General features: G+C 38.4%; 2 protein-coding genes across 2 annotated transcripts; one reads left to right on the top strand and one right to left on the bottom strand.

The window, feature by feature from the left end:
• Window positions 1-834: 834 nt before the first annotated feature.
• On the bottom strand, window positions 835-2,287 carry LOC136251666 (uncharacterized). The gene is made up of 2 exons (XM_066044115.1): window positions 1,844-2,287; window positions 835-1,787 (listed from the first exon to the last, which is right to left on the bottom strand). The coding sequence occupies exons 1-2, from the start codon at window positions 2,122-2,124 to the stop codon at window positions 1,442-1,444; spliced, it is 627 nt and encodes a 208-aa protein (XP_065900187.1). The 5' UTR covers window positions 2,125-2,287; the 3' UTR covers window positions 835-1,441.
• Window positions 2,288-3,747: 1,460 nt separating this feature from the next.
• Window positions 3,748-16,429, top strand: LOC136248962 (ATP-dependent RNA helicase DDX1-like). The gene is made up of 26 exons (XM_066040837.1): window positions 3,748-3,869; window positions 3,920-3,971; window positions 4,028-4,091; window positions 6,521-6,550; window positions 6,599-6,683; window positions 6,738-6,791; window positions 6,848-6,931; window positions 7,100-7,183; window positions 7,234-7,310; window positions 8,152-8,224; window positions 8,465-8,541; window positions 8,598-8,651; window positions 8,752-8,859; window positions 8,908-8,984; window positions 9,175-9,235; window positions 9,299-9,370; window positions 9,850-9,876; window positions 9,930-10,019; window positions 10,131-10,181; window positions 10,238-10,372; window positions 10,506-10,557; window positions 10,613-10,756; window positions 13,686-13,850; window positions 14,006-14,217; window positions 14,881-15,001; window positions 16,163-16,429. Exons 1-26 carry the CDS (start codon window positions 3,854-3,856, stop codon window positions 16,273-16,275), a joined length of 2,178 nt encoding a protein of 725 aa, XP_065896909.1. The 5' UTR covers window positions 3,748-3,853; the 3' UTR covers window positions 16,276-16,429.
• The last annotated feature ends 6,271 nt before the right edge of the window (window positions 16,430-22,700 follow it).

The following is a 22,700-nucleotide window of genomic DNA, read 5'->3' as shown; positions in this document are numbered from 1 at the left end:
ATGCAGTGATGACTTCTTTATATAGCACATCAGTTTCACAATCTGTATTATATTGAAGAAGGACTGCCTCAGGCCTTCCCTCACAATTTTTTTGTGTTCAGTTGAAATCAGCATGACGGGTTTAAGGAAACTCTCTTCTTTAAGTTCTAGGCATACACTTATACTGCATGTTATTTAGCAATACAATGATGCTAAAACAGACCCTCTATTCTGTAGCAAGTCAGCCAGAATGTCAGTGAATGATACTGATGTCTCACTAGCTACATGTACAAACAATTGTTTGTCCAAAAAATTTGCTTCAATCTATATAGTAGTATAGTGAACGTCATGATAATGACAACATACAGGAATAGCTACAAGGTAAGGTAAGGGGGGCCTAGACTCAGAGGTACACAACTACCTGAAACACAGCAGGTAGCTGGATCCCTGGCAAGACAAAACCGTAACAGTCTGGTCCATGTCATCAAAGAAAGCATAACACGCCATAACATAGAACTCCAAAAATGATTATTCTATTAGAGTAGTGAGCATTCTATTAGAGCAGTGAGAGTAGTAAAAGTTACAAGTGTGTAGTGTTAATGGACTTTTCAGTTATCTGAGGACTAGGTGTTTGGATAACCACTGCATGAGGTTTCACTGCACTTAGCAATAATATAAATAGACAACCACAACTTAAACATATATAGCTAGAGGACATATAGCTATTATATATATATATAGTGCAATGCAAATGTTCAGATTTTCAGCTAACATTATAAGACTGGATTTGTGAAAAGTTAACTCTTCACACACAAAAAGTTGACCCATTTTTTAAACTTTTTAATAACTGTCTGAAATTTCCACGAGTAAGTGAGTTACAGTATTTGGTTACAGTCTATTGTTATAATTAATGGTTTGTTTGCTGGCATGTAAAATGTGTGAAAAAGACACAGCTCCACTGCTAGTGGGTCAACTTCATATCACTTAATATTTCCCACAATTGTGTCTGATCCTCCACCTCACTAACTGGTATACCCAACAAGTTTAGTCCTTGTAGGTTGTGACAGGAACTGGTAATGGTTTGTAAACCTTGTAAATTGTTCAAACAAGATTTGTTATTACGCACATCAAGTCGCTGAAGGTTAGGACATGTAACAGCTAATTGTTCCAAGTGTTTGGAATCAAACCCATCAGATCTCATAACAAATTACAATAAATACTTTAGGTTTAAGGAAGAAAATCCATCCCTCCTGGAGGAGACTGAGTGTGGCCCCGACTAGACATTGGGTGACCTGCAGTTTGAATCCTGGGGTTGGAGGGATTTTTTTTTCTTCCTTACTTTGGCCCCTTTTCTATTACACCTTTTCATCAGCTATAAGTCACTAAGTCTAAGTCCTTGCAATTAGGTTAGGTAATCCTAAGGCTGCAGCGCATATTGCTGTTAGACCTTCAGTGCTGGTCACTATAAAGCGCTAATAACAAATTCGGCCACACATTCAAGGTTGGTAATGGTATGATTTAATTGATCCTTATCTATTCCTACAGGAGCAACTGTACATCTCACTTTTGCCCTACATGCTATCCTACCACCATTATCACAATCAGTTATCATTAATAAACTATCCTGATGTGTTCCAACACTGGTGCCCATTACAAATGGAGAATTCACTCCTTGACCAAAGTCTAACTGAAATTCCAGTAGAACAGGAAATAAATTTAATGGAGTGTTCCAGTGTCTACAAATCTTTACATGGCCAAAGTGACCAGCTGGTGACTTGGAGTTTGATGCAACCCAAAATCTCAGAATTCTGATGAATACATATCACAGTGTAAAGTAATAACGTTTAACTTTTGTGGGACAAACTTTTTAATCATCCAATCTTCAATTGGTTCCCAGGGTCCAGTTTGTTGATAGGACCCTGATGGTGATTTCTCGTCTGTTCTGATGGTGAGCTCCTTTAAGTCCATTCCAAATAGCTCTCGTAACTCAGTATCATCACCCCACTGAATGTCTAGTTTCTGTAGATGTTTCATGTGTAGTAAAATCTTTTTTAGTTGGACAGGGTCTAACATGGTTGTTGGTAGACTAAGTTCCATCACATTACTACAATACTCTAATATCTTCATTAGTTTTGAGAATGTCATATGATTAGGAAAGAATAGTCGTTTCACATGTTGTCCACACACCTTCAACACGTTGTTCACATCACCAGTGTGGTGCCAAGGCCACACTAACTCTCTCCAAAGTGACGGTGTTTCATCTACACTTCGCAATCTTCGTGAAACGTATCGCAACTTCACTTTAAGTTCTCACATGCTTTTTTTTTTTTTTTTTTTTTTTTTTTAATTTTTTTTTAATTTTTTTTTTTTTTTTACCCGGGCTTGATGGACTGCCCTTGCCTACCACCCCCAGCACATAAATGGCCTGTGCTGGACAAACCGGGACTTTCTTAGTCCACGGCAAACTGAGACTCTGCCCGAATCAGCTCCACAATTGGGGGAGTCTTAACATAGTGACCGATGGATGAGCGGGCTCCGCGGATGCATTGTATGGAGGACCGCAAGAGAGAAAAAGATAGACAGCACCTTAACCACCCCATGACAACAGAGTAATCATCGCCCCACTTGTTTGAAAGTTGATGAGCCAAGCGTTGATAAAAAACAGAAGCCTCATGAGCCAGACCACCAGAGGCAGACATTACCAGGGGGGTAAAAGAGGCATGCTCCTCCTCACGAATTCTCTGAGCATACGCACGTTTCTTAATGTTCTCGTGCCTCCGATAACAGGAGGCCAGTGATGAGGACGCATTAGAAGCAGCCAGAGGGTTGAACACCCGCACATCCACAAAACATCTTTCACTTCTTCCACCCCAAAAACCATTCATGGCGATGTCAAGACGGGCACCATCTTGGATATTGGCAGAAGCAGGGTAGTCCTGCTGTGAAACCGGCTGGAGCTCTGGTTCAACAGCTACCTGAGAGCATACTTCAGTCAACAGGGTAGCAGTTAGAGTTCTCACATGCTCAGGCTGCTAAAAATGACATTACAAAAACCGAGACAAAAACTAACAACTCAGTTGGCAGATCATCTAATTTGTCAAAACACACGGATGAGTAGGTTTGAGTGGTTTGGTCCTATCTCTGCTCTCCATACATACCCTGCATACCCCTGCATACCCCTGCATACCTAGTCTCGCGTGCCAGACGGTTTGTGTGGGGGCGGCAAATAAACCGTCTGGTCACTGTTGCACACATTCCGGGACCACTGCCGGAATGTTGGCAGAGCCAATCAGATCGCTTCGCGCACTCTGTGACGAAACAACCACTAATAATTCAAATTCTTAGTGTAATAAAGAACTGAATCTCGGCTACAGATCACTTTTTCGAAAGTTTAACAACGCCATGGGCTTAGGATCTTTGTTTCCCTAGTACAGGGCTCTTAAAAGCGTTCGTATAAGAACGATCGTGGTTCGCTACGGATTTGTGAAACGACAGAATTGTCTAGGAAGACGTTCAGCAATGTTTCGAATACGTCACCAGGACATTACCAGTACAATTATTGTCTTAGTCTGCTCAAAGAGGTGATTGGAACGATTATTGCATCATCCTTGGCGCAAAAACAATGCCGTGATGTAATCTAATTGCATTCCAGTGAGTTCACGGAAAGTGTGCAACAGTGACCAGACGGTTTATTTGCCGCCCCCACACAAACCGTCTGGCACGCGAGACTACTGCATACCCTGCATGTTCACGTTTACGGATAACACTGGATAGCTCCGGTATGGCACGCATGATTTCAGCTAAAAGCTTTCGATAGTGGGTTTAATATTCGCAAACGCACAACACTTTTACTACAGGCAAAGCTAGAGTCAAGATGACTGCTTTTGCTGGTAAGTGCAAATGGTTACATTGTAATGCACATACCACTCGTCTCTGACAGAACTTGGCGTCATGCCAGAGATAGTGCAAGCCATTGAAGATATAGACTGGCTGTAAGTCTGTGATTTATATGTATAAATTCTGATTCGTACCTTCTTGTATTTTTAAGACTGCCGACTGACATACAAGCAGAAGCCATGCCTCTTATTTTAGGTGGAGGAGATGTTTTAATGGTAAGTATTCCCCCAGGGCCTGCATGGGTAGTGTAGTTAGTTTTGTGTCTTGTATGTGGGTATGTAACATTTTATTAAGTGAATGCTATCCCACTAGGGACCTGTGAGAAATTTTGGGGAAGTACTCATGTGCAGGCCTAGCATCCATCACCGTACAGAATCAATTTCTGGAAATAGTTAGGCCCTTATTTGGTGATTATTAGTTTCTCATCCACCGCCTGCGTCCTTAGGCTACCGCATGGTAAGCCATTATTTACTCGGTGCATGCTCAGAAGAACACGTGATACCAAACCGTCATAGTTTGCATTGAAACATGACGGCATTTTTTAATTAAGGCTATGCATCACAAGGAGAATTGTTGTTTCCTTGACAAATTACTACAGTGGATTCTATTTTCGGCAATTTTTCAACATTCAACTGAAATCCCGCTATGATGAAGTCGATAGAGCATGATTGCAGCTAAAAACCAATATTAATTTGTGGGAGGAAAGAAGGAAAATTTGAACATCAGTGTATTAATATTGTAATGGCCTAATGGTAATGCCCTCCCGCCCGCATCATAATATTTAGAAAGACTGGATGAGAAACTAATAATCACCAAATAGGGGCCTTACTCTAGAACAAAAATTAGTCTCGCATGGTATTGTCATTGGGTAGGGAGAAATAAGGGTCTGGTGCAGTTCGATTCCCACACTTGTCTTGACACTACCTGAATAATTGGGTAGTGTTAACCCGTGGTAACCAAAGAAACTTGATGCGTTTTCAAATAGTGGTCGCTTGCGTCTATGAATTACAAGTGCAATGTCTAAAGCTGCTTTGGTGTCTACCAATGATTGAATCAGTTATAAGTGTTTTATTGATTCACCAGTAAGCATTATTGTTGTACTACGGTAGTTTTATTACAGTGGAGTTTAAGCGCATGGTGCCATAAACACTGCATACTTGTGACATAACTGCATGATGTGTCAAAACAATTGTGGGATTTGAACCAGACCAGACCCTTTTTTCTCCCTACCCAATGACAAAGAGAAAAAAAATGGCCTGACCACACAAGACTAAACAAGAATGTCCCCTGTGGAAAAAAAACTGATGTATGAGCCATTTGTGACACCTTTCCAACACCATTGAATCTGGCTCACTGGAATATAATCATTAATCCAGCATGTACTCTACATTTTAACTGGTTGTTCCATACTTGATCAAGGGAGAATCACTTGGCTTCATGGCTCAGGTTCTTGTTCACAACTTTAAAAAGTATTTACCACCTAGTTATAAGCCTTATGCTGATCTTCCTGGGTAGTGTTAGCCCCCCAAGTACTATTCCACCTCATATCATATCTAGACCTGAACTTGTGCTAGTTTCCACAAATTTCATTGTCGTATTAGAACTCTGCGGCTACTAATACTCAGCATCACTGCAAGGAGCCGTAAAGAAGATTGCTATAGTTCAATACTGCTTGACCTTTAACATGCTGGATTTTCAGTTGATCTTGTGACAGTTGAAGTTGGCTCTCTAGGCCATCTCATGTCAGTGACCGTTACAAAACTTAGCAATGTATGCCATCTACTGAAGAGTGCATACTTCAGCAGGCAGCTCATAGTCAATCTGTTGAATTATTGGTATGATTATAGGTAGCTATTTATTATTTTTGTCTTGCCAGGGCTCCAGTTATTATTACTGTATTTGACCAGTTGATAGCTGCGGCTACTATAACTTTCAGCAAGGACAACCCTGCGGCCACTATGCAAAGGCAGCTATTATACGAGCCATGGCTATTAACCGGCAAAATACGGTACTTCTTTTAGTAACTTGGTAACCCTGGGACTAGACTCCTGACCCCTTGTAATTATATTGTACATTTAATGACGTTTATCTATCTATCTCTTTCTCTCTCTCTCTCTCTCTCTCTCTTGATGCCACCCTTTCCAATTTGGATAAAAATAAAGTCAAAAAGACAGGGTGGTACCAAAAGGCATTAATAAATCATATTATTACTGTCTGCATAATAAGGCCATCATTATTATATTGCTTGTTTCCCATCACCCAATAGAACAAAAATTGATGTGGGTGGGAGGTGATTATTGACTATTAATTATACACTTGACTCTTATTATTTCAGTCTCTGACTGCTCTATTAGAGTATCTTGATCTTGAAGGCTGCCAGGTTTGTATACCCATGCACCCTGTGGAACAAGAGTGGAGGGACTTCCATCCTTCTACTATATGTTTATAAGCTAATGCATTTACCTTAAAGCTTGGTCACTCTGTGTCTCCTTCCATCATGAAATAGTGTATTCACGTGATCTATAATCAAATAATTAAAATTTGGTGCGGCTACCTAAGAATTGATGTGGGCGGTGACGGGAAACAAGGAATTTAATAATGATGGCCTAATGAACTTTCCATTATCCTTAACTTTTGTTCTCAGGCTGCTGAGACTGGCAGTGGAAAAACTGGGGTGAGGATCTTTAGATGTAGGAGTGTTGTATGTTATCCTGTTTCTTAGGCATTTTGCCTTCCCATTATTCAAATTGTTCACGAGACTTTACGTGATCGGCAAGAGGGGAGAACACCGAGGGCTCTTACCACAGGTAAGTGCTTGTAGTTGACATGTGACCAATATTATGGTGTGTTCTGTTAATTAGCCGCTGGGTCAAAGAAGTGTACTCTAAGTGCGTTTGACAGAGGAGAAAATTTTGGTATGCTGTGACTACATTAATTTAACCTTCATTTGTGGTGTGTTTTTTGATTTTAGCCATTAGTCCAGATGGTTTGCTGTGTCAGTGTCGCGAACAACGAGCTTGGGAGGGCTGTCGTTCCTCTCATGGGGTTGGCGCAGGTGAATTTAACATTAGTCATTGTTTTTATGCAGTTGTATACAATGCTATGCATGCATCACACACACACACACGCATACACACACACATGCACACGCGCAAACACACACGGAGGAATGAACAAATGAACACTACATAATTTTTATATTATATGCCCACTACATACTCAGGGAAGGTATACTACGAAGCTACTGTCACTGATGAAGGATTGTGCAGGATTGGTTGGTCTACAAGAAAGGCCACTCATGAGCTAGGTAATTCCTCTCATACTTCATGGCACATATAATACCCCTCTCTACTACAGGTAAAGATGAGCATGGGTTTGGATATGGTGGAACTGGTAAAAAATCATCCTCCAGCCAGTTTGATGATTATGGAGAGGTGAGCAGTGTAGGGTTTGGCTAGCTGTAGCAGTGGTGGGTGTGAGTATTGCTAGCTACACTAGCACTGGCTGTACAGTGAAATCTATTTATTCCAGTCGCCCTTAGGCCAAAATTTCTTATTCAGCATTGTGTACACTAAGTACATACTTAAGGACTTTTACAATGGCTGGTTTATACAGGTGACCTCAACAAACAGGTAGCCTGATTGGACAGCTCACTGTATCAGTGATAGGTCTGGCTAGATCAGAGATATTTGACCCTGCCAAACCAGAGATATTTGACCCTGTACGCAGGTTAAGTATCAGTGTGTCTTACTTGTTACTTGCAAGAGTTTTAGAGCTCATTTTCCTGTTCCATAAATGAATGCTATGCTCTAATCCATACAAAGGAGTACTCTTCAGCTCACTATGGGATGCAGCAAAACGTGACACAAACTGTAGATGGTTTTATGGACTGTATGATGAAAGATTCACAAAAGTCACCATATTCCCAATAAAGTGCATATGTTCCTGAAGTCATTGTAGCACTTGTAAAACATGCTCTAGGCAAAGAATTTTCTGACCCAAGCCTGATTTGTAATTGAAAATAAACACCATCATCCTTACTGTTAGGCTTCAGATTTGGACAATTTGATCCGTTTTACAGTTCATCACGTGATGAGTTTCTTATCTAGTTAAATAATCTATGGTGTAGCTAGCTGGTGGGAAAACAATGGTCTTTCTGCTGTATATGGTATTTAGTAATGATTACATCAGTTCTGTTATAGTAGTTTTTGTTAGTAAAGTGGTTATTGTAAGTATCTTACTCATAATTCATGTAGTTTTTATGCTCACACATAGTCTTTTGGTAAAGCAGACACCATCGGCTGCTTCCTGGACTTGGAAGTATTCACTATTTCCTTTTCAAAGAATGGTAAGAAATGACAATGTAATCTCACCTAGTGGTGACTCCATTAATAAGACCATGACCATGTTGAATAGGCCCCAACCATAGCTATCATGTACTTCATGACCTCATTAGTAAGACCACCTCATTATAGCGACAACATTGTAAAGACAAGGAATTTTCAGTCAATATGTGATCCTTGTATTAAGGTTTCACTGTGTCAATCCTCAGTTCTTTGATGCTTTGTGTAAATGTTTTGTTGTGTAGGTGCTGACCTTGGTGAAGCGTTCAATATTCCTAAGCGACTGCAGGGTAGCACATTTTTTGCTGCAGTGACACTGAAAGTCAGTGATTCCATTTGCTGCTTTATTATTCATGACCAATAATATGTGTTCTTTAGAATGCTGAGATACAGTTTAACTTTGGTGATTCCCCTTTTAAGTACCCTCCAAAGGTGTGTGTTGTGTGCGTGCGTGCGTGCGTGCGTGTGTGTATACAGAAATATTAGTGCACAGTTTGCATGTGAGAAAACAGAGTGTTGTCTTACGCTACAGGGTGGTTTTGTTGGACTAGCTAAAGCTCAAGACCTGGTAGCTGCTGGAGCAAGCCAGATTAAGACAGGCCATGTCAACCTGAAGGCACCATTTGCTCTGATTATTGAGGTATGTCCATCTTTGGTAGAGAACTGACTGTAAAAAGATTTCTTGTAGCCTTCCAGAGAACTTGCACAGCAAACACACGACCAGATAACATTGTTCAAGAAGTATCTAAAGTCACCTAGTGTTAGGTAAGTCTGTCAATTATTCAGGAGGTTCATAGCTTCTTTATGAGGGAAGTGTCCTGAGTGAAGTACTATGCATGGGTGATAAATTCTTGTAAGCATTGAAATCGAAATTACAAAGTTTACAACTGAATTTGTCTGGTACAATGTATCAATGTTGTAATTTTGCTTTTTTTTGTGTGTTTTTATTATTTAGGGAGCTTTTGGTGATTGGAGGTGATAGTGCAAAGGATCAAATCAGAGCACTGTCTAATGGAGTTAGTGTATACTTAATGCTATATGATAGTGGTACAATTACTCCACAACTCCTCCCCTCTCAGGTTGACATAGTGTGTGGTACACCTGGCAGACTTGATGACATGATCAGCACTGGAAAATTGGATTTGTCAAATGTAAGCCCTCACTTTACAACTAAGAAACCTTTCAGAATTTAGGGCTCAGTGGATAATAACCAATGAGTGGGTTTGGTTCCATACATTTTTACCTCTAAAAGAACTTCTGTTTTGCATTACAAAGGACCAAATCCTTCGTCCCACTGTTTGTTACCGAGAGGTTCCACTGTGCCTCATAAGCAAGACCACCTCGTTATATAGTCAATCAGGTTCAAACATAGTCAAGGTTTATTTCATGACCTCATTAATTAATACCAACGTTTGCATTTTTTTGACTTGGGCATGACTGCAGTGTCGTACATAGCATTATGCTCATGCCCCACGTGTTTGTTACACAATTTGAACAGTACAGCAAACCTCAGTAAGACTACCGTGAGGTTCTGAACTCAGCTATGTATTTGTGGTCATTTTATAAGGGAACCTCATTATTGATACGGCCTCACTGTTGTTATTGTTTCATCTCTTTGTATTTTTAACAGATTCAGTTTTTTGTCCTGGATGAAGCTGTGAGTACTGCTTGATCATATTATAATAGTCTCACATGGGACATCTCTTTTAGGATGGACTATTGTCTCAAGGATATGGCAGTCTGGTTGACAAGATATACCAGCAGATACCCAAAGTGTCGCCAATTGGAAGAAGGCTGCAGGTAAGACCTTACAAGTTGTAAGGTGTGACTCTGTGGTTGCTCATTTGAACCCCTGATCTTTATCTGAATACTGTCTTGAATTCAGTTAAATATTTTAAGCTACATTTACAGATGATAGTTTGCTCTGCAACTCTCCATTCATTTGAAGTGAAGAAACTGGCAGTAAGCGAGAGTAAATGATTGTTAGTTTCCTAGAGTGAACTGTTATATGTCACTAGGACAAGTTGATGCACTTCCCTACCTGGGTGGACCTGAAGGGGCAGGACTCTGTACCGGACACAGTCCATCATGTTGTATGTTATGTCGATCCTGTTGGTGATACCAGCTGGCACAAACTGCCAAAAAGAATCAAGGTACTTTATTATGTAAAATGAGGGATACTTTTATGGACACAGCTAAGGTGGTACTTCATTACCTAAGGAATAAGACTGCCTTGACTATGTCATTCCAAGGGTACAATATGTATATTTATTTTGTTTTACACAGACTGATAGTATTCACTATCATGATGATACTAAACCTGGCAGACGATCAGCAGGTACACTGTTCCCAGTCTCACAACTTCATTTGTAGATGTGAATGTACACACACAGAGACGCTCTCAGAAGCAGTGAAGCTACTCAAGGCTGAGTATCTGTTGAGAGCAATTGATGAACATGAGATGGACCAGGCCATCTTGTTCTGTCGTACTAAACTTGATTGTGACAACATGGAGCAGTACCTTATGTCACATGGAGGTGAGTGATTGTGGTTCATTATTGGGTAAGACATGACCCTACTACTACTGGCCACCTCCCAAAACACTTGTTGATGCCTTGAAGCTTTTTCAATGTCAGAACTGTTTATACAAATCATAACAAAAGAGTTATTATACCTTCCAATTGAATTAGAAACAATTTGAAAATATATCTGCTTTTACACATGCCTCTGTATAAACTTACCATAACTTCATAGTCATTATCAAGACTTCACTACTACCATGATTTCACTGCTACCATAGTACTCACTACAAAGTGTTACCAAGGATTGACACATCTGGAAAACATATCCTTCATTATGCTGCTTATTAAAGCGATTTCCTCTCCCATTTCTTTATGCTGCTTCATGAATATGCTTGTATCTTTGCTGTACTTCGGTCTATGGTGTTATCTATGTAAATTCATAATCCAGAAGTCTATGAAATAGCTTAATACAATCAAGAGCATCATTTGATTAGCAAGAGTACATATGTTGTTCGTTGTACAAAACGGTTTACATGTTATTAAGAGTGTCTTTCAAATTCATGCCCTTGCAAATAGTGACTGTTCAATTAGATTGTTTGTTGAGTGTGTCTTCTATTAAAGTATTTGAACAGAGAACTTGAATGGACTTCAACATTTGAACACTTATGATTGCCTGAAAACAATAATTATACAACAAAGTACTAAGAATAATAAGAAATGCGGTTAAAATTATGTCATAAATAAATAATTAATAAATAATGTTCTCTAAAACGACGAGGCCTACAGACATGTACTAACCGGGATAGATTTGCCTTTGAACGAAGGCACAAACATATAATAATTATGCCTGTTCATGCTGGTGACTTGAAACGAATGTGTAATTCTAAATAATTCCCATTGCAAAGCAGGTATCACACTTCTGTATCGAGCAAAAGAGAAGATCAGTGACCATCTGTGGAGTGAAGCTAGAGGCCTTTGTACACGTAAACAACAAGATTATAAGTATGTTTTAATGTGTAACAGTTAATTTTGTATTCAACATATGTGCTCCCAGTATGAACAGCCAGCTAATGCGCTCATGAACAACCAGTCGATGTGCTAGGTAACAAGGTAAAGAGTATGTTTAATGTTTTGCCTGTATTGTACATTTTCTATGCTTGTGGCTTATTAGCTGGAATTATTTTCCACCTTTACTACTGTTTGTCAATAATCTGCAATCAATAACTGATGCATTGGTTACTGGACCAAGGTAATATATAGTCCCAGAATTATTGGCAAAACATTTACTCATTATCCATCGGTGGATCAATTGAATTAACCACATATAGTGTTCTATATCCACCAACTAAGTGTTTAATTGCAACAATAAACTTGCCCATTTTGGTTGGTAATATATCTGGGTCAAATTTCTGTAACGAGGCACTGATATGCATACCCCAATTATGTAAATGTTGTAAGCAATGAATGTTTGATTGAGACAACAAAGGACCCCAAGCATTAAAAACAGATATCAAGAACTATTGTCCAATTTCTCTACTTTGTATTCTTTCCATAATCTTGGAAAGATTAATAATATATGGAAAGGTAGTTGACAAAGTAATCAAGCTTGTCTTGCCATTACAGTTTGGTTTCATTCTCATGTTTATCAATACTGTAATTAAATCATCCACTCCCATGGATGCTATTTATCTTGATAATAAGAAAAGGATGTGATTCTGTTCCCCATAATGATTTACTAACCAAGTTATGGTCCCCGGGAATGGTTTAATGCTTATCTTCTTTGATAAAAAGAAATGTGTACATATTAATAATTCCATTTCAGAGGTACTACCTGTGCTATCTGGAGTATCCCAAGGTAGCATCCTTGGCCCTCTTCTTTTTATCATCTATATCAATGATCTTCCTTCATTTTTATAAGAAATGCTGCCTTTTATATTTGCTGATGACATGAAGCGTATGCTTGTAGCTAAGACTACTGAAAACTTCAATATTACACAAGTAGATCTTTATTTAGCCAGCAATTAGTCCGTGATACGCAATTTGTCATTTATAATTGAGCCAAGATTCTCAATAATAAAGACCTTAGTTTATTATTGATAACTGCTGACCTCTCTTGGTCTTGCATCCAAGGCAAACAGTTAGGTTTGATTCATTGCAGCAAGAAGCAGTTATATATTTCCTTGGTGCACTCGCAACTTATATATTGTTCTCAAATTTGGCAACCCAACCTTATTCAAGGCATCAGCTTCTAGAAAAAGTTCAGCAAAGAGCTACAAAATACATTCTTAATGGCTACACTTCATCTTACAGAACCAGACTACAGAAACTGTCCATGCTCCTCCTCATGTTTATCTATGCACTAAATGACTTGCTGTTTTTATTAAATTCACCAAGAATCCATCCTCACACTTTGACTTCACCAAGTGGATCCACTTTAACAGCAACAGCACTACAAGATCCTCATCTCACTTAACTAGTTTAACCACACGAAATACTATAATTCTTCTCACCACCAGCAATGATTCTTGATTTGTCAACAGAAACACTAAAGCGACAGTTAAACAACACCTTCTGTTCACTTCAAAGTTTGACAATAATAATTACTGTACTTATCACGTTGTACATCCCTGTCACAAGTGTAGTTCCACTCCAATTACCCCTTTGTTTAATTAATTAAGTAATTAGTTTTATGCTTGTAATTCAGTTGTTCTCCTGTTATGTAATTCTGAGTACTGATGGTTCTTATCAGTATACCAGCTGCTGTACCTTCACTTAATTTTGTATTCATGTTTGTACAACTGTTTTCAGCAGTAAAATCATAATAATAATAATAATGCTATTCTTTAATGGCTAGGGATGTGTGAAGGAATGGTAGTGAGAAGTTTTCCCCTACTACCTATAAGTGTAATGGAATTTTCTGGTTAACGTTGTGTATATGGTGCAGGTCACAGTTCTATGGTGAACAAGTACTCATGTGTGTGCCTTCATGGAGACCGTAGACCACAAGAACGTAAAGCTAACTTGCAGGCATTCAAGGATGGAGAAGTCCGTTTCTTGATATGTACAGATGTAGCTGCCAGGGGTATAGATGTACATGGAATTCCTTATGGTGTGTGTGTGTGTGTGTTGTGTTTGTGCGTGCGTGCGTGTGTGCATGTGGTGTGTGTGTTGTGTTTGTGGTGTGTGAGTAAGTGTGTGTGTCCTTTCCTTATTTGTTCGGGCATGCTCTTTGTGTAACAATGCTCATGAAGTACCTCTTTTTAGTTGTCAATGTCACAATGCCTGATGATAAACAAAACTACATTCATCGTATTGGTCGAGTGGGGAGAGCAGATCGTATGGGACTAGCCATCTCACTGGTATCCACAGTGAAGGAGAAGGTGTGGTACCACTCCTGCCCCAGTCGAGGCAAGAGCTGCAACAACACCAACTTAAAAGAACGTGGAGGATGTGCCATCTGGTATGATGAAAAACAGGTCAGATCAGTTGTAAAAATTTTAATTGATGTTGTTTTCCATACATTTTGGTATACACAAAGAGCAATAATGTGTAGAAAAATTGCATCCAATAAGTGTCAATAATGAAGACAATTTTATCACGGTAGCTTACTACTGTTTATGTATGTCATTGTCCCATTAAACATAAAGCAAGATTTGTTAACTTTATCAAAATGATCATGAGTTGTATTGGTGTTTTAATTACTATTATACTACCCAATGCAGCCAAGTAAATTTCAAGTGAGAATTTTAGCAGGAAAATGTCAATCTACATGCGTCATCCTTACTAGCCTGTACTGAATGAACTGAGTAGAAACCTTTGGCAGTATAAAACTTGGCAAATTAGCCTTTAATTGCTTTGCACTAAAGTATATTTCCAGCCACCATATGTTACATATATGCAATGAATAGTGACATGTGACAAAACACAGTGAATTGCCGAAGTTTCTTTTTTTCGCCATTCAGATTATTTGCAGATTCACCAAAGTTTTATACTGCCTACTGTACAGCAGCTGTCTTATCATGACTGTTGGATAAACCTCTATCAACTTATTAATGTGTCTTTTGAAAACCTTGATATTTGTTATAGCTGAACTACCCCACACTGCATTATTACATAATTTGGTATGCTATTCTCTATAGTATTTGGCAGAAATTGAGGAACACCTTGGAGTATCTATTCCTGAAACAGATCGCAGTTTGAAGGTGGAGACTGATGACTTTGATGGGAAAGTTGTGTATGGCCAAAAGAGATCAAATAAAGGTATGCCACACATCTGAAGTAATAGTATAGTGATCCATGGACCACAGTAATGATTGTGAGCTCACTGGATATCTTAGGCCATGACTCACTGGATATCTTAGGCCATGACTTTTGTTTCATGAATGTGGTAGTTTTATGGCAAACCCAAAAAATTGATTTAAATCATGTGATCATTTAGTCATGTGATCATTTAGTCAGAGTGTTAAAATGAATGTAGATTATACAATCAATCATGGTTTAGAAGCAAAGATGACTTATGAGCTCCAGCATCAATGTAAAGGTTGAAATGCTCTAATAGAGCAGTCATATATACTCAACAAAACAGTCAGGTACAGCTGACCTTTTTTTCGACTTGCCAAGTCGCTACTAGATCCATGAAACATAAGATGGCCTTAATTTCTGTTATATAAACACGCCTCATCTTTTTTCTGCAATAAAGTTTGGCAGGAAAACATTGACAAATCAGTTATCAGGGCTGCGTCCAGGTTTAGAATAGTGGTGGCTACAAGAAACATGGTTGAGTCAAGCAGGGCCGCCCAGAGAAATTAAGGGGCCCAGGGCAAAGAGTTAAAGTGGGGCCCTTGACCCAAGTTGTAAGGTGAAGACCAAAAAAAAAAAAAAAAAAAAAAGGTCACAACCTGCTGGCAATGACAATAACTACCCATCACCAACCATATCTCCTTATCTATAAGCTTGCTACACTGCTCCTCTGAAGAATACTGTGACTGCTCTATTAGAGTATTTAGATCTGACTGCTCTATTAGAGTATATCAATCTTTTAAACAGGTATTCAGGGGGGCCTTCATGGGGCCTCCTGGGGCCCCTTTCAGGCTGGGGCCCGGGGCAAAATGCCCCAGTTGCCCCCCCCTGTGGGCGGCCCTGGAGTCAAGAGCTGTATGATAAAATGTGTGGGACCTTAACTTGTGTAAATAAGAGGTGGGTTGGTGAGTGGTAGTGGTGGCTGTTTTATTTGAATGGTGGCTGGTCCCAACCACTGTGGACACTTCCCTGAGTTATGAAAATAAGTTTGGTGGATGAGTTTTATAGATCAACAATAGCTGTAATGTACTGCCACAAAATACTGCTCATTATTCAAAGTTTTCCTCTGTCAAACTTCCAGGACATGGCTACAGAGTGTGTGTTAATTGTCTGTCCATATAGGAGCAGCTTACATGGATCATGTGGAACAACTGGCACCATCTGTGAAGAAACTAGCTGAACTGGAGAGACAAGTACAAACCAACTTCCTGTGCAACCAGCACTTGATTGCATGATGAGAATTCTACCTATTACAAATAACTATAATACAACCACAATCTTATTATGGTATACCTGATTAACTATATAAATTATGGTGAATATGTAATAGGTGCATATCTGATAGAGAATTATTTTATAATTAATTTTATAATTATTGGTTCCACATTAGTCAGAAATTTTACTGTTTTGATTATCTCAAGTTCTGTGTTGTCAGTGTTACTTACGGTATCACACTGTAACAACAGTAGTGCATGTTTTAAGCAAATGATCATAATATGTTTACAGTTGTGAGTTACTAAAATTGTTCTGTTTGTATGCTGGAAATTTTTCCAAACATGCAATGCTTTTGTTGTTTTTATTTTTTGGAGCTTGAAACTGAATTTGAATTTAAAACCTCTGAGGGGTCAAGTAGTTTATACAGGGCCACCCCCGGGGGGGAGGGGGCATAATGACCTTTTTTGTTGTTTTTTTTGGTCTTCGACTTGCAGCTTGGGTGAAGTTGTGATTCAGAGAGTGGAACCCTCCTTGCCCCTGGGGCCCCACTTTAACTCTTTGCCCTGGGACCCTTAATTTCTCTGGGTGGCCCTGAGTTTATGCAGTGTAATTCCTGGCAAAAATATGGGTATACAAGAAGAAATGGTATAGAATGATAGAGGCATGCAGAATCTTCGGAACTGCTGTAATCATAAAGATGCTCATTTGAACCACAGCAGTAAGAAATTAATGGTAAATAGTTACACATACTAAAGTTTCAATTCCTGAGTTGAGTTATTTACTAAGTAGTTACCGATCGGGCCACTAACTTCAGAACTTTACCTTAAGGGAGCATGTCCCCAAACCCTCTAAATTGCATGTTTCACCTAGCTGTTAGTTATAAGGTATAGGTGTAGCTGTGCCTTCCTTTCTACGAAATTGTAAATATAATGTTATGTATGTAGATTGTTTGTTCCCAGTGTGAGGAGCAATTATAGTAAGCAGTCACTGACATTTAGGGGCACAGCCATTTGGAACAGTTTACCTAAAGCACTATGGTGCTAAGACTGTCGATGAATTAAAAAAATTGTATTGTGTAATTTAGCTAATTTTTCTTTTATGTGTATATGTGTACTGTATCTTGTATTTTATTGTGTTCTCAAGCAGGCCCGTAGCCAGGGGGAGATTGGGGGGTTCTGAAGAACCGCCCTCTTGGAAAAAGGTCCATAGTTTTAGTGTACAAGTCCAAATTTTCAGTAGCAAAAGTCCATTAGCTACAGTTTACTAAATACCACTAATAAGAAGCTATAAATTAAGTATTCCGAGTAACTAGCTCATTCAGTGCTTGCAATGCAATGCAAGACCGAGATACTCTAATAGAGCAGTCGACCACTCAAATAGAACAATCACTCTAATAGAACAGTCACAATTGCATTTTCCTTTAAAAGCTGTATATAACTGCTTAATATATTTACACAACATATATTGAGATTATCTAAATTAGAGCTATCATTAAAATTTTGGTAGGCAAGCCCCACCCCCATATGCAGAGCCCATGAATAGCATCCATGCATGCTTCAACTCCATGTAATGTGTAAATTTCATTGTTTAAAAACTATTTTGTTCTGCTCCACTACCCCTATTGATCATGACAGAGCATTCGATCTTTCCCATTCTTATTCACTGTGACATTCCAATACATTATGTATAGACACATGCATATACAGACAGTATAATTACAGTAGCATGTAGAGATATTTTCCCAGATGTTATCCATATAGCTAGTCTTGAGCGTACTTAAAAAATTGTTATTTTTATTGACTAAATTACCACTAAATTCGGCCTTTTAGTATCTATTTTCAAAAAATTTCCCTGGGGGGGTATGCCCCCAGACCCCCCTAGTTTCAGCATGCTTCGTGTGTATCTACATCATTCCATATAAAAAGGTCCACTTTTCTTCTAAAAGAACCTAGCTACCCAGATAAAAGTCTGGCTACCATGACGCACAGCTGAAAACAGCCTTCCTTCAATTGGCTGATGTTGTTTTCCCTAACCAAATATTTGAAGAAAAAAATGTAGCTAAAAGTCCGGTTTGGAAAACAGCTGTAGTCCCCAAAATTCTTGTGGGAGCAGTCCCAGCATGACTGAGCAGTGAGCACCTAGCTACATCTCAGTACACTGATTAGTTGCTGGGTCCAATTTGTCCAAAAAGCAAAACAGCTGAGCTATCAATACAGGGGCTATAATATACAGAGCCTATAATATAGGGGCTCAGGCATAGTGGAGGGAGTTTGTTTGGCCTTATTACCACACTGGTGATGAAGGGTGTGTGAATAGCGTGTTGAAGGTGTATGGACAACACATGAAACGACTGTGCTTTCCCCATCACATGGTACCATCAAAATAGTGAAAATGTTAGAGCATTGTAGCAATGTGATAGAACTAACAACCATGTTGGGCCACAAGAAGCTAGGGATGATTCTACTACACATGGGACATCTACAGAAGTTGGATATTCAGTGGTACAAAGATGTTAAACAGTTATTTGGAAAAGTTGGTCTTAACTTGAAAGAACTTACAATCAGGATTGACATACCAACGATACACACAGGATTAACTAAATCTTTGGTGCACTTTTGGATGTTACAGAATTTGAACCTTGTTACTTCATATGATGATAATGTATATTATGGCACAATTGCGATCTGGGAATATTGGGTTAATTCAAACTCCAAATGACCAGCTGGTCACACCAGCCATTTTAGGCTTTATGGCAGTCAGAAAGCTCCATTAAATTTGTTTTCAGTCCTACCAGAATTTCAGTTAGACTTTGGTAGAGAAGCTACTATTCCAGTTGTGATGGGTACCAACAACTGGAATAGTTGGATGTGACACAACACCACAGCTGTATGACATTGGGAAAGGTAAAATCCAGTAATTACTTTCAAATGCAGGCCAAAGTGTTCAGTGCAGTAGCATCTACACCAAATGACATCGTGGCTGCAGGAGAGCAAGCACTAGTGGATTTATACAGTGGAAGTCCAAAGGAAGGATTAAACTCTCTCCAATACAAGCGTTTTTGTGAATAGGTAGCTAAAAACACTACAGTTGTTCTTCCACAAACTTTGCCACCTACTTCAGCTGCTGCTAAATATCACAGTTTCCATGTATAATTCCAAACACAAGAGTGGAAAGGTGATGCCAGTGAAATGCAGCCAACTGCATGGGGGTAGAAAGACTATGATGGAAAACTGATGCCTGCAAGTGCTAACTGATCTATCACCTGCTCCTGATAAGCTGTTGAAAATGATTAGATGTAACTGCCACACTGACTGCAGCAGCATGAGATGCACTTGCAAGAAATACAAGGTGAAATGCTCTTCTGTTTGTGGCAACTGCAAGGGAACAGGCTGCACAAACTCAGACACCTCAATCCATGAAGAAGATGATACAGATACCACTGAATGAAAGCGAAACTTACCATTTATATACACAAGGGAATAGATTATCCCTTACCATGGCCATGGTTAACGTGTGTCATTGTGTATGTACCTAACTTAACTTGTACAATGTCAGGTTTCGAGTTGTAAAGAATTAAATCCATCTTCATGACAATGGAGAATGAAAACAACCGAATTGTATATAAAGCTATGCTATTTCTCGGTTTCCATGGTAACACGTGCACCTTCTAGTCTTCATTATGACCCTCTGTTATGAAAATAGTCCCTTGCGATGGGAAAACTATCATTAGACAAGCAATAAATAACTTAAACCAAAATTTAATTAAGTACGTGGGCGGGACTAAATAATATTAGTTTTGTCCAGTAAAATGATGATACCTTTAGAACAGATTAAGCTATGGATACCAAACAAGTGTCATCTTGTTCCTTATAGTGAGAGCAATCATTTGATACCAAATATAAATAGTTTGGATAATGTATAGCTGAAATAGAAGCACAAATCCTAATTTTTTCCTAAAAATGGCAAAAAAGGTCATGCAAAAGGTCACTTTCCCCTTATGGGATTTTCCGGGACTTTTGATATGTTATAGAGTACATTTTTCTGTGCTAGAAACTGTTGAAACCATTTGTGTTGCAATTAGTTAAAGGTTGACCCCTTTTTTTTCATAAAATGACTGGACTATAACTATTATATAATATACAAATAAATTACATTAGAACAAGAAAGGAAAGAAATTAACATTATAGTATTACCTGCATTTTAGATTTTTATTGGTTTTCATATTTTTAAGATTTTTTTTGTTATTTCTCTTTTTTTTATATAGTCATATGTTTTTTTTTCTTACTTTTATTTATTTATTTATTTTGTTTTACTCTGATTTGTGATATTTATTCCATGCCAAAAATAAATTGGTCTATCATTAGTTTTCTTTCCTTTAAACATTTTTTAAGTTTGTCAAAACAGTTGTTCTCTTCTGGTGACTTCATTGGCAGAGTCTTGTCCATCTGCAGCAGTAAAACTTTATCAATTTTCCCAAGTTTCTTTCTTGTTGGGACCATGGCAGCATTTTCTCTTCTTTGTTTGTATATGTTTGACAAGTAGATGGTCACAATTCTTTCATCATCAAATGATTTAGCCACTCGTGTGACGTAAGATCTTCCACTTTGTCTCCTCGTATACTGTGAACAATCAAACCATATAAGTCTTGTACTAGGGATCACAAAGGTGTGGATTTTTCTGACCAAAAATATCAACCAAAAACCAGCTTCACAATACCTTCCTGGTGTCATGGCAGTATTGATTATGTACAACAAATTCCACAGTACGACTTCCAATAGATTGCTACAAAATATTATTCAATGGAATTTTCTACTGCCTGACTGACTGACTTGCTAATAATGCCTTCAGACAAACATAAATCAATATTGGCTAAAGTTGAATTTTTCACAGTTCAATGTCACTTCTGCCTAGCAGGTGCCTTTTGGCATACCACAGTACATGTATAGTGCATGAATCCAATAAAGAAGGTAACATGACTGCTTTACTTGATCCAAAAAGTGGTCAGGTTGAAACCGTTACAACAGAACCTTTTGAATATTGAGGGTTCTACCATCCCCTAACACACAGATGTTTGTGGAATACACTTATCAAACAGTCACTATAACTATTTGGATCATTGAAAGTGAGGGTGTACTGTGCACTGTATAGTTGAAATTGTTTCAGATTGAAAATGTATAGAATGCAACCTCACCATTGTCATGAATTCTTTCAAATCATATTGACATTCCTACAAGTGTTGTATACAATAATACCTCACAACTATAATACACTAAAATATGTACCTCTACACTTTCTCCTCTTGAATTCAACATTGTTGTATCATCCTCCATGTTGTCCTCTACAATACCACTATCCCTGTTGTCCACAAAGTGTTCACTATTAATAGTTGTAGTAGATGGTGTAGCAGGTGGAGAAATGTCTATCTCAGAGATAGTAGAATTGCTTTTCATTGAGAATATGTTGTTTGAAATTGATACAATGGTTGTATTAACATTGAAACCATTCTCTTCTGTTGATGTACAACTCTGTAAATATTTGCAATGCTCACAAATGTAGCTAGTAACATGTACATACATGTTATACAGTAACATATACCACCTGATCCCATCACAGATGAATGGACACAAATTAACAGCAGCTGTATAGCCTCAGCTGACTAATTGTGACACTAATACACAATACTTTCAATGGTGCTGGGGAATGCTGTATGAATTACAACTATTTCCAGTCATTACAGGCCTGTATAGGCATAGGGAAGGGGTCCCACAATTTTAGTGAAAAGGTCCACAAATTCACTAGTACAAAAGTCTAACATTTTAGTAGCAAAAGTCCAGCCTAAAAATTTTAGCGACTGAAATGTCACCAAATTCAACTACTTTCCTGGGGGGCGCATGCCCAGATTCCAGCATGCAAATAGGTGTGCTTTGTATACTCTCACACCGCATATCTAAAGAACCCACCCAGATTAATCTCCTAGAGTATAACTTTAGTGACATGATCCACAAATTTAATAATTTACACTAAACAGGAGATTAGCTGGTTAGGTATATCAATTCACAATATCAAAATAATTATAGGGAAATTAAGTTTTGACCTTGAATACAACTTGTTATAAATTATGGTAATTATCGTATACTAACAGTATGTGTGGTGTGTGTTTCTATACCTCCTCCAGAGGTCCATCATTAACCTCCAGTTCTTGTGGTGACGTGGTAGAGAGCTCTTCATTGCTACATGTATGTATGAAGTATTTTTACATTGCCATTATTAGCAAGTATTATGTATGTACGCAAAAGGTACTTACAGATGTATTGTATTGTATGTATATATCAGTACAATGTGCACAAGATATATTTGGGTCCTGCTAGACAATAGATACCTATTTGAAACTCAGCTGCAGGTTGGTAATATGGCAAGAAAGACACAATAAAACGTTCCATTATTT

This window comes from Dysidea avara, chromosome 3, assembly GCF_963678975.1.
Source record: "Dysidea avara chromosome 3, odDysAvar1.4, whole genome shotgun sequence".
In the NCBI taxonomy this organism is placed as follows: Eukaryota; Metazoa; Porifera; class Demospongiae; order Dictyoceratida; family Dysideidae; genus Dysidea; species Dysidea avara.
Note: the sequence above shows the minus strand (reverse complement) of the source record. Positions and strands in the feature narration are given on the sequence as shown.

Coding starts and splice junctions, on each gene's coding strand:
- LOC136251666 (XM_066044115.1), bottom strand. CDS start 2,124: ATGACATTCTCAAAACTAATGAAGATATTAGAGTATTGTAGTAATGTG. Junction 1,788..1,843: donor GAAGATTGGATGATTAAAAA/GTTTGTCCCACA, acceptor TGTATTCATCAG/AATTCTGAGATTTTGGGTTG.
- LOC136248962 (XM_066040837.1), top strand. Junction 9,371..9,849: donor GAAAATTGGATTTGTCAAAT/GTAAGCCCTCAC, acceptor TATTTTTAACAG/ATTCAGTTTTTTGTCCTGGA. Junction 10,558..10,612: donor ACCTGGCAGACGATCAGCAG/GTACACTGTTCC, acceptor GTACACACACAG/AGACGCTCTCAGAAGCAGTG.